Raw genomic sequence first — 18,122 nt, 5'->3', positions numbered from 1 at the left:
TGGGTGATATAAAACCGTGTGAGGTGGCTGGGAGGGGCGAAATGGGGATTTCACGGTTACGCAGACAACTAATGCTCATTACAGTGCTTAAAGAACAACTTCAACAAATGTTTCCATCGTGACTTTCACATTGTCTATTGCTCCACTGCCTTCTGCATTTTAACTGCATCTGGAATTGCCACAGGAACCTGTGACTTCTCTCTCCCCTTTGGGTGCAAAGTACAGGATGGAGATGGTGACTGGAGCAGGGACAGAAAGAGAAAAAACAGGACACAGACATCGCAGGCCAGAACCTGCTGTCAGAGCAGACTGGGAGACCCCAGAGTTAATCCCATCAGGAGGGTTCTACCAACAATGGAGAAAGAAAAACACTGGGAACATATAGAGGACTAGCCACTGGAACGAACGAAGAATGTGCCTTCCTTGGAAAGAGGAAAATATGCATACACTAGGCTAACAATGGCTCAAAACTATGAACAGGAACAGTTCTATGGGATACAGTGACCCAAAGCTTGCCATCTGTGTGCCATGGATATGTGCCCATTCCTCGGGATATGTTCTCTGCCATAGCAGGAGGGTACATTCTCCCCCTGTAGCTTCACTCACAGAGGAGTAAGAAGAGAAGGTTCCACCAAAAGAGGTGGCCTGGTGCTGCCATGGACCCTGGAAAGAGCAAGAGCCTCTGTGACGTGTGGGTGGCCCAACAATCCTTTGGTCAAGGGAATATTCTTTTACAGAGCATTTTTGGTGCCCTAGCTTTGGACACTAAGAAATCACTAAAAGCAGAAGATGGGACCAATACAATAGCTTAACCAGCTAATCTTTAGCCTGCGGTATTGGCATCCCACACAGGCAACAGCTTGGGTAGCAGCTCTACTTAAGGATCCAGTTCCCTGCTTATGGCCTGAGAAAGCCGAGATAGAGGACTCAAAGCCTTGGGCACCTGTACCTACACAGAGACTAGAGGAAGTTCTTGGCTCCTGGCTCATGGCTTCAGTTGGCTCAGCTCTGCTCCAGCCTCTGCAGCCCTTTGGGAAGTATACCGGTTGTTTGGAAGACTTCTCTTACTGTCTCATCCTCATTGTGTAAAATCTGCCTTTCAAATAAAAATAAAAGTTGCCAACTTTCAGCTGTGGGAAATGAAGAGTTCGCTGTTCAAAGATGATGTAAATTTCCTAATAAAGATTTCTGTAACTTGATGTACTCATCAGACACCACATTTTGGATGCATCCATGTTGGACTATTCAGTCTAAACAGATACTATTGTTTTAACTTCAGACAAAAGGCCTAGAAGGTTCTCACAGCAGGAGCACCTGGAGAAGACCTTTTTGCAAAATCAAAGAGCAAACATCATCCATGGAATGTGCTCTCAACAGTCAACACACACACACACACACACACACACACACACTCTCTCTCTCTCTCTCTACTTCCTTTAGGATAAGTTCTTGCTGAGACAGAACCAATCAGCATGTCGTCAGAGTATGTGTCATTTCCTAAATGAAGCAGTGATGCCACATGCCCTGAAATGGCCTCCCATGTGTGCTTCTCTGGCACCTGACTTGGCGTTGCCGGTTCTCCAAGCCCAGGAAAGGAGCAGAAGGACAACGCTGATGTCAGCCCCATTTCTAAGACAGTTGTGCATTATATTTATAGTATCAACAGTTTAATTGGGAAGTTAGCAACTAATGATGTAAACACAGCTGGCACATCTTCAATTTAAACAGGCACAACTCTCTCGCAGCTTTAACTAGCATTTGTTTGCTTCACAGCAGCGTTGGGCGATATCTCTAGCCACACAAGGTGTCTCAATGACTGGATTGAGAACCAAATCTGGAAGCTTATAGGCACACATGCGGGCCAAGTGTGTAACAAATAGTTTGACACATTCTGAGATCAAATGTTTCTCTGAAAAACTGAGAAAGATGTTCCATGGATACGGCATACAACAGGAAAGTAAAGGTTAGTTCAAAGGGTGTGCACGGAGGCTGAGAAAAGGCATCATCCCAGTTTTTCTTCGGGTCAGCATCACGTCTAGAATGTGAAAGCAGAAGGCATCCGCTGTGTCCTCCAACTGTGATTCAACAGTAGCACACGAGGCGGACCTCGGCGCCGGCATGGCAGGCGAGTGTGCGTCTGGTTTATTTCTAAAAGAAATGGTCTTGAAAGCTGCTTTGTATGAGCTTGAGGTCATGTGGGTTGTTTCCTGGGGGCTGTAAATAGGGACTGGAGCGACTCCTTCTCTGGAACCTTCTCCCAAGGATCTGTGTATTGAGAAAGTAAGGCTGGGACATCAGTGAGTGAATAGTTCAAGTTGGAGGCTGAAACACACAGCAACGGTTTCTGAAAGCCGTTCCAAGAGGGGTGTCCTGTGAGAGATTTGCATGCAGCGTAATCCGCAACCCACAACCCAGAAATATTTCAAATGTGAGGTCAAATTAAATACTGAATTGAGGAACAACAGACTAACTTGGTGGAAATCCATGCGTTCTCTTCAAGAGATTCACCGCGAGTTCAGACGTGAAGGAACCTGCATCACGCTTGATTCCTTCCAACAAGACACAGACTCCACACAGAGTGGCTTGTGGAAGCTGCGTCCATCAGCCAGGCTTTGGATGCTGCTTTTTATAGCGTGGCCACCTAACTTAATTTTTGTGGGCTGTCCCACATTAAAAAGAAACCAAAGACAAAATCTAAGATGAGCTAAAAAAAACCTGAGTGCCAAACCCTAGAATGGATGCTTCCAAAAGAGGACGATGAAAACGTGTGGCGGGAGGAAGGTAACCAGATTCGCAAGCCTGATGGAGAAACAGTGAAGCTACAGATGAAAAATGTGACAGAATCAAAAGCAACTGCTTGCCATTCCTGGTAGGCAAGCAGTAGCTGCAAAGGCCATGGTGGAATTATCCATGGTTCCTGAGGTTCTTAGAAAGTTTTAGGCACTGAGAAAAAGGAGGTTGCTTCTGTATCTTGCTTTTGACTTTGAAAGCCCTGTGACTTAGAAAAACAAAGAAGAAAAAGGGAAACAAAACCTCAAAGATTCTTGCTGGTTCCCTTCCCCTCAATCCTCCTCACTGGAATCCTGGCCAAAGTGAGGGCACAAAGCGAAACCTCCAACAAAGGAGAGAAAGAAACCCTAGGTCCACTTGATTTGACTAATATTTAATTGAGATGAAAATGTATTTTCTTACCATAACCACGACCTGAAAGGGGACATTATGGCCAATTCCCTTAACTCCAGTGTGGGGAGCCTGTCACACCAACGCAGTGTGCTAAATGCATCTGACAACAAAAACACCTGTGTAGCCACCACTGTTTGGTCAGAGCAGACTTCTAATGTCTAAATTCCATTTCTTTACAATGATGGCTGTAAAGCAAGAAGGCCTCATGCTTACTGCAAGCAATGCTTAAGTCTTGGGTCATTTTCCTAGAAAGAATTTCCACAGCAAAAAAAGAAAGAAGAAGAAGAAACACCTTGAACTTTTTGCAAAAGGACAGGGATACTATCCATGATGAACACAGTTCATTTGAGTGTTGCTGAATGCAGGCTGCATTTTTCAACTGATAACTACCGAGTGAGTCTCTGTCTTTGCAAATGGACATCTTATCAGCTGTTTGAAAATGCTAGGTGTCACCAAAACACCCCCAAAACAAACTGGGCCCTTTTGATTTTGATCACAGTTTGATAATGGTTGACGTATTTGGAATACTCCTGCCCTGTGTCATCTGCGCCCGCGCTTCAGCTCTAAATCCAAGCGGGATTGCTTTGCTGTGATTTCCAACTGCAGGTATTTTAACACCCCTGTAGGCTCTGGTACCTTCAGGATAACCAGGAAGACCATGGAGCAAAGACCTCTCTTGGGGGAGGGGCATAGAGGGGCATTGTGAGAGAACAGCAGGGGGCCCAGTGCAAAGCCAATATCAGTCATGCTTGACGAGCAAGGAGGCCTTGGCAGCAAGCTATCTTCCAAACCTGACACAGCAAGAACAGAACTCCTCTGGCTGCCCGTCATTCAAACCTGGTCTCACTGCTTTCCACACACTTAACCTTGCCTCCAACTTTGAATGCTCGGCACTTTTCAAAGCCATCTTTGACCTGAGAGTGCCCGAGGGTATCTAGGTTCTGCAAGAGTCAGAGGGCTCAACTCAAGGTTATTACCAACTGAGAGATAAAAGAGCAGAGACTGACCTTTTCCTCTGAAATGTCAGGATCCGAGCCTGGGCGTCCTGAATATTAGGAGCTGGCTCTGCTTGGCTGGCAGTGCATACTTGATCAGCATCATGTGTGTTAGAGGAATAAAAGGCGTGCGCTCCCCCACAAAGCACGGAGCCTGTGAGGAGCGGACCAGAGCTACCTCTTTCCCGTGGAGAACGACGCCAGCATAGCCCAGCATGAGCACTGCACTGGAGATGCTGCTTCTTCCTTTTGTGACGTGTGCATGCACACACAAGCTCTTTAGAAGGGCTCCCCAGGCAGGCCACCTTTGCTCTGACTCAAATGTGAAGCATGTAGCTCTTGACGCAGAACCTGCAGACACTTGCTGTCATGGCCGGGATGTCAGGCACAAGCAGAGACTACATCTGCACAAACAAGTGACAACCAAGCCCTCTCACGGCTGTGTGCTTTGGTGGAACAGAGCTCAAAGGAGCGGCAAACGTACCCCTTCCCAGGGAGGAGGATGTGGACGGCTTCCTGAAAAGGGATCAGGGCCAGGACGGCCTTTCCAAGAAGTGAAGCTCTCACTGACTTCCTCAGGGCCAGTGGCAGGTCTTGGTCTGCTCTGAGTCTCCCCAGGGTGCCATGGCAGGCCTGTCCCCTGTGGCATCTCTCATCACAGTCAGTGCTTCCAGATTTTTGTCCGATTCCAGCAGGATGTGTACTGCAGGACTCAAGTTAGACTTTCAAAGCAGAAGCACACTTTTTTTTTAAATTAGTGTTTCATTTTTAAACCCCTGTGCATGCAGAAGGAGTTCATCTCTGCAGCTACATCGAAAATCTCACTGCACGGTGCTTGGGAGAGGAGGGACGATGCCAGAGTCACCCGCCCACCTGACCTGGCCACTGCAGCAAACACAACTGACATTGTTTCTTTTAGCTGGGACTTGGGGTCTTGGACCACCAGTCATGTTTCCACAGTGGGCCAGCCAGGAGTGTATGTTCTGGACATCCAAGTGAACCTACTAGCAGAAGACCATTTGATGAGATGCAGATGTCACACACACACACACACAGAGTGCAACTTCCACTCACACCTACAAGGGATTTCAGGTCCCAACACAGACCCAGAGCTCAGGCTGCAAATGGGTTTTCCTGATGCAAATGTCTTGCCTTAGCATTGTGCATACCAAGAACTTGCAGGAGCCCAAGAAGGATCTAGGGACTTCACATCGAGCACAGCGGAACACCGAGATGGTACTTACACCAAACATTTGTCGGAGGTCTGGATCCCGGAACCGGAAGGGGATGTTCGAGACATGCAGCCGCTTGGGCTGGGACTTGTTCTCCGTGTTTTCTGAAGGCTGGGGCTGGGGCTGGCCATCCGTGGGTGCTGCCTCATCTGTCTGCTAAAAGAATGAGAAGACAGCAAAGAGGCTCTTAGTAGACCCAAACGATCTGTTTCAACGTTAGGAAAATTTTAGAATAAAAGGATAAGTATGAAAAGGGACTGCGAATCCATCTGCTCCTTCATTTACTCAATTTTTTTTTTTTTTACTTTTTTCGAGCATCCACTTGCTACCTCTTGTGAAACTGGAGCTCAGCATGGAGCAAAGCTGACAAAAATCTCTTCCCTCGTGGAGCATGACAAAAGAAATATAACTAGAAGAGAGAGAGAGAGACGGAGACAGAGAGCGAGCGCCACATCCAGGCCAGGGGCCGGGGGGCACGGAGCATGAAGACTGCGAGCAGCATCAGCACAGACAACTGTCCTGCAGGCAAAAGCGGGATGTGTCTTCTCTGATGCGGGGTCCAATCTTCAGATATGCCCCTCCCGTGTTTGAGACTGCACAGATCAAATGCTTTAAAATGTAGTAAAAAAAAAAATTAGAAGACTACTTGTGTTTCTTTCATTCATCCAAGTAATTCACTGCCACTTCTGGTTGAATTGTATAAACTTGACATGTTCTCGACACTTGACCCCAGATGGTTGCTTACATTTCAATTAAATGCAATCTTAAGTTTGGTTTGCATTCCCTGTGTTTTGAGTTTGCAGTTCACCCCTGCAGAAAATTCTGTTAGGACTGTGTTCACGTAGAGAAGATAACATCATTAGCATAAATCATCATTTCTTCCTAGCATTCCCACCCCAACACATCTCTTCAGTCACCAATCCAAAAAACCCTGGATATTGTGATAGCATGTTGACTCCATTACATAGACAGAAGTAGAAAAGTCACAGAAACTTTGGGTGTTCCTATGGCCACTATCATTTCAGACATTCTGCTTTTCAATACTTTCTCTGCAATTAGCATGTGCTTCCTCTAGGTGGCAAGAGATGCCATCCAAGTCACATTCCTGGTTGTTTGAATCAAGGGTGGAGCATCTGGTCCCATTCAAGTCCCTTGCACCTGTTGATAGGCAACTCAGAAACATGCGACTGGGACATACACACACATGCATGCAGCCAGATGTAAACCAGTGAAATATCAAAAGAAACACTCAAATAATGTGGGTATCATTGGCAACTTCTCACCAACCCCTGGAACATTCCTTCCTAACACATCTCTATTGCATTTCGAAGGCACGACTTCCTGCTGACTGCCACGCCGTTATCTCAAGCTGACTTTGTATCCAAAGCCCTGCCAGATGACTTCTTCAACTTTAAAGAACATTTTGTGAGGGCAAGCCCAACAGTGGACTGTCCTACTGCCAATGCTGTTGACGTGAATGGGAAGGGGGAACAGGGTACTGTTCTTCACTGGAAAAGCGAGCTACACTGGACTAGAAACTAGGAGAAGGACTGTGGTACTTCAGACCCAGCTCCCAGTACACTGGACTAGAAACTAGGAGAAGGACTGTGGTACTTCAGACCCAGCTCCAAGTACACTGGACTAGAAACTAGGAGAAGGACTGTGGTACTTCAGACCCAGCTCCCAGTACACTGGACTAGAAACTAGGAGAAGGACTGTGGTACTTCAGACCCAGCTCCCAGTACACTGGACTAGAAACTAGGAGAAGGACTGTGGTACTTCAGACCCAGCTCCCAGTACACTGGACTAGAAACTAGGAGAAGGACTGTGGTACTTCAGACCCAGCTCCCAGTACACTGGACTAGAAACTAGGAGAAGGACTGTGGTACTTCAGACCCAGCTCCCAGTACACTGGACTAGAAACTAGGAGAAGGACTGTGGTACTTCAGACCCAGCTCCCAGTACACTGGACTAGAAACTAGGAGAAGGACTGTGGTACTTCAGACCCAGCTCCCAGTACACTGGACTAGAAACTAGGAGAAGGACTGTGGTACTTCAGACCCAGCTCCCAGTACGCTGGACTAGAAACGGGTAGGACTGTGGTACTTCAGACCCAGCTCCCAGTACACTGGACTAGAAACTAGGAGAAGGACTGTGGTACTTCAGACCCAGCTCCCAGTACGCTGGACTAGAAACTAGGAGAAGGACTGTGGTACTTCAGACCCAGCTCCCAGTACACTGGACTAGAAACTAGGAGAAGGACTGTGGTACTTCAGACCCAGCTCCCAGTACGCTGGACTAGAAACTAGGAGAAGGACTGTGGTACTTCAGACCCAGCTCCCAGTACGCTGGACTAGAAACTAGGAGAAGGACTGTGGTACTTCAGACCCAGCTCCCAGTACACTGGACTAGAAACTAGGAGAAGGACTGTGGTACTTCAGACCCAGCTCCCAGTACGCTGGACTAGAAACGGGTAGGACTGTGGTACTTCAGACCCAGCTCCCAGTACGCTGGACTAGAAACGGGTAGGACTGTGGTACTTCAGACCCAGCTCCCAGTACACTGGACTAGAAACGGGTAGGACTGTGGTACTTCAGACCCAGCTCCCAGTACACTGGACTAGAAACGGGTAGGACTGTGGTACTTCAGACCCAGCTCCCAGTACGCTGGACTAGAAACGGGTAGGACTGTGGTACTTCAGACCCAGCTCCCAGTACGCTGGACTAGAAACGGGTAGGACTGTGGTACTTCAGACCCAGCTCCCAGTACGCTGGACTAGAAACGGGTAGGACTGTGGTACTTCAGACCCAGCTCCCAGTACGCTGGACTAGAAACGGGTAGGACTGTGGTACTTCAGACCCAGCTCCCAGTACGCTGGACTAGAAACGGGTAGGACTGTGGTACTTCAGACCCAGCTCCCAGTACGCTGGACTAGAAACGGGTAGGACTGTGGTGCAGACTGTTCCATGCTGGAATGAGAACAATCAAAGGCCAAGCAGCCTTGAACAAGAGACTCTTGGTGCACCTGCGAGTTTGACAGGGTGGGAGAGGCCTGAGAGATGAAGTGACTGGACACTACGCTCCATCAAGAGAGGGCACGGCAGGTGTAACCTGCAGGCATAGGGAAAGGCCACTCTGGTTTCAGGGCGGTGGGTGCCTCTGGGCTGTGGCAGCCCTGGCTGGTGGGCGTACATGGGTGACAGAATTTTCAGAGAGGGCATTACAGAGGAGGGTGGGCTTGGGTCCCAGCGGGCTCTGTGCAACGCAAGAGGCTCAACTGCAAAGTGAAGGCTCACAGCTAGATGGTACCACATGGTACCAATGTCTGCTGAACAGCAGCTGGCTTCCTCAACAACTCAGTGAATCATTAGTGTAGGAATAAACAGATGAATAAAAGAACAATTAATGTTGCTATCCTCTAGAGATACCTGAAGAACACTCTTAGCACACAGGACTGCACAGACCAGGAGCTACGCTTTCCCCAGTGGTCATGTCAGCTCTGGTTCTGTGCCCACTGTCTGCAGATGACCATGAGTCACTACACCGCCACTGGTCAGGGGTTTGGGGTCTTTCCACTGTATCACAAGCCCCTAACTCTGCAAAAATCAGTGAGGAAACTCACTTCCAGTACATTTTTTTTTCATTGTTAGGAGTTGCTAGACAAATGCAAAATCAAATCAAGCTCGCTCCCATCCCAAGGAAGAGACTTAGACTCGGAATTGTGCACAACTGTTGGATGTTTCAGTTTAATAAACCTAATTAGGAATTACAGAGATTATGATTAAACATATTAAATGATTAATAGCATTACGCCGCTCATGTGAAAATTAAAATTAATCATCTCTACTCAAATAGGACTTGGGAGAAATCTCTGCATTGTTTCTTTTGATAAAAACATACAACACTCAATTAATCATTTTGTAGTGTATGCATCTATACAAATGCCTGGGTGTTCAAAATAATTTTTAAGGGAACAGGTTTAAAATATAAACATATGGATATAAGGAAAGAAAAGAAATGGAGCATCAAGAGTCACAGGTTGAGAAAAACAATCTGCACCCGAGCACGCCAGCTTGCATGCTCTGCTGTGCTCCACAGCACCAGGATCCCGAGTCACCCACAGAGCTACGGGTGGGAACCGGCTCGGACAGGTCACTATGTTCTTCTGTCTCAGTCTGCCTGGCCAAAGGCCAAACGGGACAAGCAGGTAATCCCAGAGAATTACGGAGAAAACTGAAATGCAGTCAGACAAGAGAGACATCAACGTGAGGCCGGAGCCTCACCAACTCTGCCCAGTACTTGAGCTCTGTCTGCTGGAACACTCACAGACCCAGCCCGTGGCTCATGCCTTGGACCAGCATCCCGACCAAGGAACACAGGCGTGGCAGCCTAGGGCAAGAGAACTTCTCTTCTTTTCTCCTATAGTCACAGAAGCCAGAATCCAAAATCAAGGTGTATTTCTGGAGGTCACTCTTCCAACCATCCCAGTCCACTAGGAAACAGACAATGATCCCAGAGGACACACAGTGTGAGGCTGTGGCCAAGCTGACAGCACCATCCGTCAGCTCAGGCAGCACAGGGCTCTCGGTGGGGGTTGGTCTCAGACCAGGTCCCTTCCAGAACCACCCCAGGCTCTCCTATTCGACAGGGATCATTTTAACGAGGCTGCAAAAACACAAAAGGTACACACAACTTCCCTTCATTATGAACCCAGCTTTACCACCTGCCTAGAAGCACGGATGCCCAGGAGGCTCACGGAAATTTATGGCAAAGGCACAGAGGAAAAAAAAATCAACGTGAAGCAACTCTGAAACTTGCAAACAGGACTGAATATCTGGAGCACAACTTCCCGAAGGAAGTGCCTGCAGGATGTGCAGTGATATGCCCAAGCTGGCTCTGTCAACGCTCCGTGGGAACAACACGCTGAGGGACTCCCGCACTACCCAAGCGTTCTTTTGGAAGCTATGTTTGCCTTAGCATGAGAGCCACCTAAACTGGAGGTGCGCGTTCTTCCTACACCGGGAAGATCAGACGGGAGGACTGAGCAGTCCGGTAAACAAACGCTGGTCCATTCACTGTCAGTGGACGTTCCAATAACAGAGGCGTGTAGAAGTGCAAGCAGGGGAGGCTGGAGCCCCGCGTTCAGCGTTTCCAGTCTGGATGCTCAGCCCAGGCCATGAGGCTCAGGGGGTCCTGGCCTGACGACTGCCTGCCTTGTTCACAGTGTTCCCTCTCGCTCCCTGAGCTGTTATACTCTCTTCCTGAGACGCACAGAGCAAGCTCCCTCCTCAGCCTTCACATTTGTTATTCCCTCTGCCTGGGAGCCTCTTGCTTCAGATGCCCTGGGCTTTGCCCTCCTGCATATGAGGTCTCTGTTCAGATCTCACCCACTGGAGAAGCTGCCCCTGGCCCCAGGATCTGAGACAGTGCTGCACTGGCATTCCCTGGCCTTGCTTGTTGACTGCTTCATGCCACACATACCTTCTGACCTGATTCTGCCATGACTGTTGTAGCCACAATCGATGGAAGTCCTCAAGCAGTAGGCAGGTCCAGGCCACAAATGCCATGCCAGGCCCATTTTAAACAAGCTCTGTGTCTGTAACACCCATCACTGGAAGTGCGACAGCAAAGCTACAATGCATTGCTTTTCCTGCTTTCTCCATTTCATGCAGAGAGGATCCATTTTCTACCACAGATCTCAGCAACCCTGGCATACTGCATCTCCTTCCCTTACTGACTTGGGAACTTGCACCTTTTCCCTTCGAGAAGGCGCTTTGAGTTTCTCCTTGGGCACACCCAAAACACCAGCCATCACTACTTCCTCACTTGGAGGTGTAAGTAACACCTGAACACAAGCGCTGGGCTACCCTGACCACTGATCTGATAACGGAAATGGCCACAGGACGACAAATGGGTGGGTGTGGAGCATAGATGCTGTGGAGGCACCGGGCAGAGATGGTTCAGATGGACCTGACAGCGTGAGATTTCATCACGTTGCTCACAACGGTGTACAATTTAAAAACTAACAATTATTTCTGGAATTTTCCACTTTACCTCCTAATGAACAGTAGGCAACTGGCACTGCTGAGAGTGACATCAGGACAAGAGGACCCTGCTAGATCTCTCTCTCCTGTGTGCCGGTTGTCTCACCCACACAACAGCCTCTCCAGATGTGGACTGGCTTTCGTGCTCTCTGTCTTACCTACCCCTGAGAGCACCACTAAAGCAGTGTGTGCTGACAGTGTGATAGGTTTCTTCCTTGACGTCATTAGGGTTGCCCAAGATTCCAGCAGCTGAGTGCTGATGTGGAACACCATGGAAAATTCTAAGCATCTGTGGCCTTGCCATGAGTGTGATCCATGAACATCAATGTTACCTCTATTGGTCTTAGTCTGTACCTCCAAAAACCATCCATGCCATTAACATCTCCACAGTTAAGTCCCATGAACAAGCAGGGGGCATCAACTCCTCAAGGTATCAACAGTCAGACATTTCTATTTCTCAGGTCCTGCAAGTGTACAACCCTCACTGTCCAGGAGAGGTCCAGAAAGTTCCTTCATCTCAGGAAACGGGTTACAGGCGGAGCTTCCCCACAAGCAACCCATTAGGACCATAACAGCAGCTCCCACCCTGGCCCTCCACAGGAGCCCTGCTAGAGGGTGGGGAGTCGGCAGCAGAAATGTTCTTCATCAACAAACTGCCCAGGTATCGGCGCAGGTTATAAATGTTAAGAAAGCACCACCGGCACGTTAATCTCCTAAAGATCACTGAGTGCTTCCACAAAGACCTTAATAAAGAACCACGGGGCTCCCTCTGCTATAATCGTTCCTAATTCAATGAATAGCTCTGAGCAACCCAAGGCTAATCCTGGCGAAATTGGATTTTGATATCGACCAATCCAGGGACGCCTGGTTGAGAGACAGAATACGCACAGTAAAGTAGAAAAACACACCCTTCGGATTCTGTCCCCACCCTACACACAGCCTTGGCTCTCCAAGCCTCTCTGTAGAGTCTGCCAGCTCCACCTTGCACAGCATCTTCTGGTGATGAACAGGTGACTGGGAGGAGCAGCAGAGACAAGGCACGCTTATGAGTAGACAAACAGATAAAAACTCTCAGTTAGGGCCCAGCAGCATGGCCTGGCAGCTAAAATAATCGCCTTGAAGGCCCCGGGATCCCATATGGGCACCGGTTCTAACCCCGGCGGACTCGCTTCCCATCCAGCTCCCTGCTTGTGGCCTGGGAAAGCAGTTGAGGACGGCCCAAAGCCTTGGGACCCTGCACGCATGTGGGAGACCCAGAAGAGCTCCTGGCTCCTGGCTTCGGATAGGCGCAGTACCGGCCGTTGCGCTCACTTGGGGAGTGAATCATCGGAAGGATGATCTTCCTCTCTCTCTCTCCTCCTCTCTGTATATCACACTTTGCAATAAAAATAAATAAATCTTTTTTCAAAAAACCCCTCTCAGTTCATAACCGAGTAATATCCCCGCTACTTAAACACCTGCTGAGTGTCAGTTTCCTCAGCCTCAAGCCAGGATGAAAGATTCCATCGCACAGCTGTCTGGAGATGCTGTGAGTGGAGCGAGGGGAGTGAGCAAAAGGTGGCAGGTGCAGATGCAGTGGGTATATTGTGAGACTGTTGGCAGAAACCACAATACAGAAGAGAGCTTAGCGGTTTCAAATACAGTGTTGACGGAAGGGGGTGGGGAGAGCAACTCAAGAAGTAAGCTAGATTTCTGAGAGTGAATTTCAGATGTGAGTCCATCCACTGGTTCACTTCCCAAATGCCCTCAATACCCAGGTGTGATGAGCTGGGCCAAAGCCAGGAAGGAAAGCTGTCGGAACTTCCCCCGTGAGTAGCAGGGACTCAATCTCAGAGCCCTGCCCTGGGGCCTTGGAGCGTGCCTCAGCAGCAGACAGGAGTTGGGAGCAGGCCTGGAACCCAAAGCCAGGTACTCCAACGTGAGACGCTGGCATTCCAACTGGCATCTTAACCCCTCGGCCCAACGCTCACCCCCTCATCCCAAATAACATTTGATGGAAACTGAATGCACATATACTAGGAACCTAGCACCAGATGCAGTTCCAGAACACTGGCCCAGAAGTGAGGGCAGCCATACCCAGCAAAATGTGATTCACATACATCAATGTAAAACTCCCACAGGCCTCACTGAAAGAGGAAAAACAGATATTACTAATAATTTTAGCAAAATATAGGTATTCTACACTATTTTATTAAAAAAAAATTCCCAAAGTGTCCTCAGTGTAATAGATGATTTATATTCTTGCTTTTTTCCTGGTACTGAATCTTCACAATTTGAACACTTAGGGCTCCTCACCTCCATCTGGGCACTGGCTCTTCAGTGGAAACATTGATCTACACTGAGGCTTTGAAAAACTGACAGCTGAATACTCCAGGTTTCCACACATACTTCAAAGGTTTCCAATAACGGAATCAAGTAAGAGCGCTTACGTTTCAAGAGGAATCAAGGCGCACATGCAATTCTGCGGTCACCGGCCACTCCGCAAGTGCAGGGTGATGTGTGCGTCACGTGCTGGGGAGAGGGAGGGCCCTCGAAGACGTGTGTGTCTGCCCAGGACAAAGAGTTCTGAAGGCTGAGAATCACTCGATGCTAAGGTAGATTATCCTGGATTATCAGTGTGGGCTCACATTGTCCCTAGAAGAAGGTAAAACTGGGAGGCAGGAAGGCGACTGTGGAAGAAGGGCTCAGCCACCACCACTGGCCTTGAGGACAGGGGACAAATGGTCAGGCGGCTGGTGGGAGATGGGAAAGGCCACTGAAGGGATTGCAGCAAGAGCATTCCAAGAAAAACACACAAACATCCTGCAGGCAGACACCCGTTCCACATTTCTGACACCTCAAAGTGTAACATAAGACACAGGCATTGCGCTTGCGCAAGTTTGACACACCGATCACAGAAAACATCGCATTATCTTGTTAGAAAGCTTAGCTACAGCACATTCCCTCACCGCACAAAGTTCTACTGTCCAGCAAAGTTTTGGAGCCATAGCGGGTTGGGTGGTGGATTGTGGAAAGTGAGCTCACTACAGAGCCGAGAGCAACAGCAAGAGCTTGCCTTAGGACACAGGCGCTACTGTGCTCTGAAACGAGCAGTGCGCGTCAGTCAACTCCACCGAGCTTCGAATGAGGTTTGCAAAAACATTTACTTTCACCTGCTTGACAGAGAGAAGGGACGGATGACAGATGGAGAGTGAGCAGAGTAGGGAGAGAAGATGGAGGGGAGAGGATGAAGCACAAAGGATGAGAGGGAACGAGAATGTAAAAATATTCCACCTGCTGGTTCGCTCCCCACTTGTCTGCAAAAGCCCAGGCAAGGTCAGGTTGAAGTCAGGAGCCCAGAACTCATTGCAGGCCTCCCACGTGTGTGGCAGGGAGCCATGCCCTGCGTCCTCTGTTGCCTCCCACTGTGTGCAAGAGCAGAAAGCGTTATCTGACGTGGAGATGCTAGCCCTTGAATCAGGCACTGCCACGGGGAACCCAGGCACCGCAAGCAGCAGCTTAACCGGCTGTGCCACCACATCTGTCCCTCTAAAAAGCTTTTGGAATGAAGTAGATTTGTGACATTAATATATTTCTTGGCTACTATGAGCATTCCAGGTGGTGCCTACAGTGCCAGGCAGGTGGTTCCACTCACAGCAGCTGTCAGCGCTGGCCTTTGCCACTGTCACAGTCATCCCACTGACACCCATTTCTCAACCTAGCCCTTTCGGAACCATTCACCGAGGCACCTAGCAGGCCATCAGCACACTCCAAATCTAAGCCCAGCATCTTGCTTCTCCATTCAATAGCTCCCAATTCTGCTCTCAAGGAACCACCAGGGCCCAAGCAGGGAGAGAGATGGAGACAGTGTGATTTTTCCAGCCAACCTACTGAATATTCAGCACCTTCCCTCACACAGGCTCTCTCCTCTCCCGGCACAAACTCTTCAGTGATAAATAAAAAGTGCTCTTCTGAGTAGCCAGCTGCTTCTCCCTCCTCCACCAATCAAGTTATTTCTCAGAGAGAAAGGCTTGTGAGTGTCTTCGAGGCATTATTTGATTAAGTTGACAATATTATGTGAGCGATGGTTGAGTACCCACTGCGATGTACTTTGGACCAAATTGATTTGTGTAACGAACACTTGCTCCGTCTCTTCTTGCAGCCTGAATAGTGGTCTTGATTTAGCCAGTAATGCCAGGCGCCGAGTGAATTTACAGGGTCCACGGTCCCTCTCACTCAATCTGCAGAGCATAGCAGGGGCAGTGCATGGGCTGGCATAATTCAATACATTGTACTATAAGCTCGGAAAATCATATCACAGAGCTCTGCAATATACCTATGTGATTTGATTTGTAAACCTGATAAAAAAGCAATCGAGAAAAGTTCATGGGTAGAAAATATATATGTCCTAAGCAAAAATGTAACTGTATTGAATGTGTATAAAGAGTCCTAGGATGGAGTGAAGGAGAGAAATCAGGCCTACTCAATCGACTTCATATTCCACATTAGACAATGGTGCACATTCTCCATTTCAAATGAAGCAAGATTGTGAGAACTTATTTTCCATGAGAAAGAATTATACTTGCAAGCCCAGGGACCATGAGTTAAAACCCATGTTTCAGGTTTTCTCGCAATTCTCTTTTGAAAATGGGGCTCTGTGCAGATTTTTTTCCAACTTCTTGCCTTTTTACCCCATCACAATCACACAGCCTTGCATGTCAGTAATGCCACAGTCGCAGCTCAGTGGGCCTCCGTCCACAGCCAGGGGACACAGAATTCAGAAACACACGGTGATTCCCTCCTGGCTCAGGTGTTTTTCTCCTATTATACAAGATTTAAACGAACTGAATGGCCATTCCTAACACTATGTTAATGTTTCAGGCCTAACACGACTGCAGAAAGTGCAACTGAGCCGCAGAAGACGGGTGGGGGGAGCTTGAGACGGGACAGGTCTCGGACAATATCCCTGGATTTCCCTAATTACTTTGTATAAATGCTTCGAACAAAGAGCTAAGTGTTCTTTGACTAACAGAGCTTCTCCAGCGTACACTGACATGCCATTCCTTTTGAACACTGATATGTCTATTTCCATAAATTCGGCACAGTCACTGAACTGTCCATAAAGTACACGAAGTTCTGGAAACTATTACGATTTCGGTTCCGTCTGAGTTCCAAATCGTATCTGTCAGCAGGCTGATTTCTCCTGCACTGGTCAATGAGAATGGGAAAGATACCTTGGAAAAGAGAAATGCTAACAAATCCACCCAAAGATACAAACACCTGCTCTTCAGTAGTGTGTTCCTTGAACGAACCCCACAGTGCAGCCCCTGACACTTCTGGTGCACGAGCGAAGGCAGCCAGAGCTACTATGGAGACACACAGACCGAGACTGCAGGTGCACTGAAGTACAACTTTATTTACAAAGCAGACAGCGGGCTGTCTTTTGCCCGTGGCCCAATGTTTCCCCCCTTTGTGCTTAGGGGGACAAATCCTCTGGCCTTCGACACCAGCCCATCTGCTTCCACTCAGCTCTTGCTTTCATATGGAAGATTCACAAGAGCTGAAGGACGAGGAGGGAGATGGGGTGTTCTGACATCGCAGGCCATTCTCAGTTCTTGAGGAAAGAAGATGACAAACCCTTACAATGCAGGACAAGGTGTGAGCTTGCTGACTGTAGAACCTTTGCATGCAAAATCAGTTGGACAGAGACAGAAAACTTTTTGGAGAAAGGACTACTTGGCAGTCATATTGCAGCAAAGTCTACACACAAACCTGGTACTCTTAGAATCTAGTTCTTCAAATGAGGAACATATCCAAACATCTACAGGTATCTTGGTGTCATCTCTTCCGGGATTAGCTCATGGCCTTGTGAGAAGATGCAGAGACCAACAGTGACGTGCCTGTGGTGTCAGACACCGTGTTATGCAGCCTTGGGTAAGCCACTCACCCTGAGTGGAGAGGAGTCCCAGTTTCTGAGGAAGGAATAACAACTGCCCCCGCCCCCGAACCAAAGGTACACAAATGAGATGATGCTCTTAAGTGCTTTAGCCATTTCAAGTTCTAGTAAATCTGCAATCAGCATTTCCAGTTTTCTGGGAAAATCACAAAACAAACAAGACTTAGCAATGGACACTGACCCTGGCATGGAGGGGTCAGCTGTAACACAATCACCTGGTTCAACTCCTGCCTCTGTCCCCTGATGTCTTCCTGCTCATGCTTGCCCTAGGAGGCAGCTCCAGTAACTGGGCTCCTAACATACATGGGGAAGACCTGGATTGATCTCCCGGCTAAGTTCAGTGCAGCCCCGTCTTAACCTCTATGGGTATTCGAGGAATGAATCAGAAGATGGGTGCACCTTGCTTCTCCTTCCTCTCAAATAAATCTCTTTTCAAAGCCAAGATCTGGCCACACGGCAGGATGACAGCATGTACATCAATATGACGACTGTTAAGATGTTTAGCTGGTTGAGGGCAGGAATCCTTTAAGATACTTGAAGTCAGCTTTCTCAGGACATCGTGTTTATAGAATTCTTTACTGTGGTTTTATTAACAGACACTGAATTTGACCTACCCTTGGCAGGGATTTGTGGTCACCTTTAACATGAGGGAGTTGTAGGGTCTGAATGGCAGATGGGTTGGCCTTGCAGGTGAGCAGCTTTCTGGTGTCACTGTGACTCTAGGCACAGCCAG

At 48.4% G+C, this 18,122-nt stretch overlaps 1 protein-coding gene across 23 annotated transcripts in view; it reads right to left on the bottom strand.

The window, feature by feature from the left end:
• The window catches only part of RBFOX1 (RNA binding fox-1 homolog 1), a 1,600,707-nt gene that overhangs the window by 105,638 nt on the left and 1,476,947 nt on the right, over window positions 1-18,122 (bottom strand). For all 23 annotated transcript variants that reach the window (XM_058681067.1, XM_058681061.1, XM_058681073.1 and 20 more), the window contains one exon: window positions 5,423-5,566. In XM_058681067.1, coding sequence (XP_058537050.1) covers window positions 5,423-5,566 — 144 coding nt within the window. The remainder of the gene's footprint in view (window positions 1-5,422; window positions 5,567-18,122) is intronic.

Source organism: Ochotona princeps, chromosome 24 (genome assembly GCF_030435755.1).
Source record: "Ochotona princeps isolate mOchPri1 chromosome 24, mOchPri1.hap1, whole genome shotgun sequence".
In the NCBI taxonomy this organism is placed as follows: domain Eukaryota; kingdom Metazoa; phylum Chordata; class Mammalia; order Lagomorpha; family Ochotonidae; genus Ochotona; species Ochotona princeps.
The sequence above is the reverse complement of the archived record's forward strand: the minus strand, read 5'-3'. Positions and strand labels throughout refer to the sequence as shown.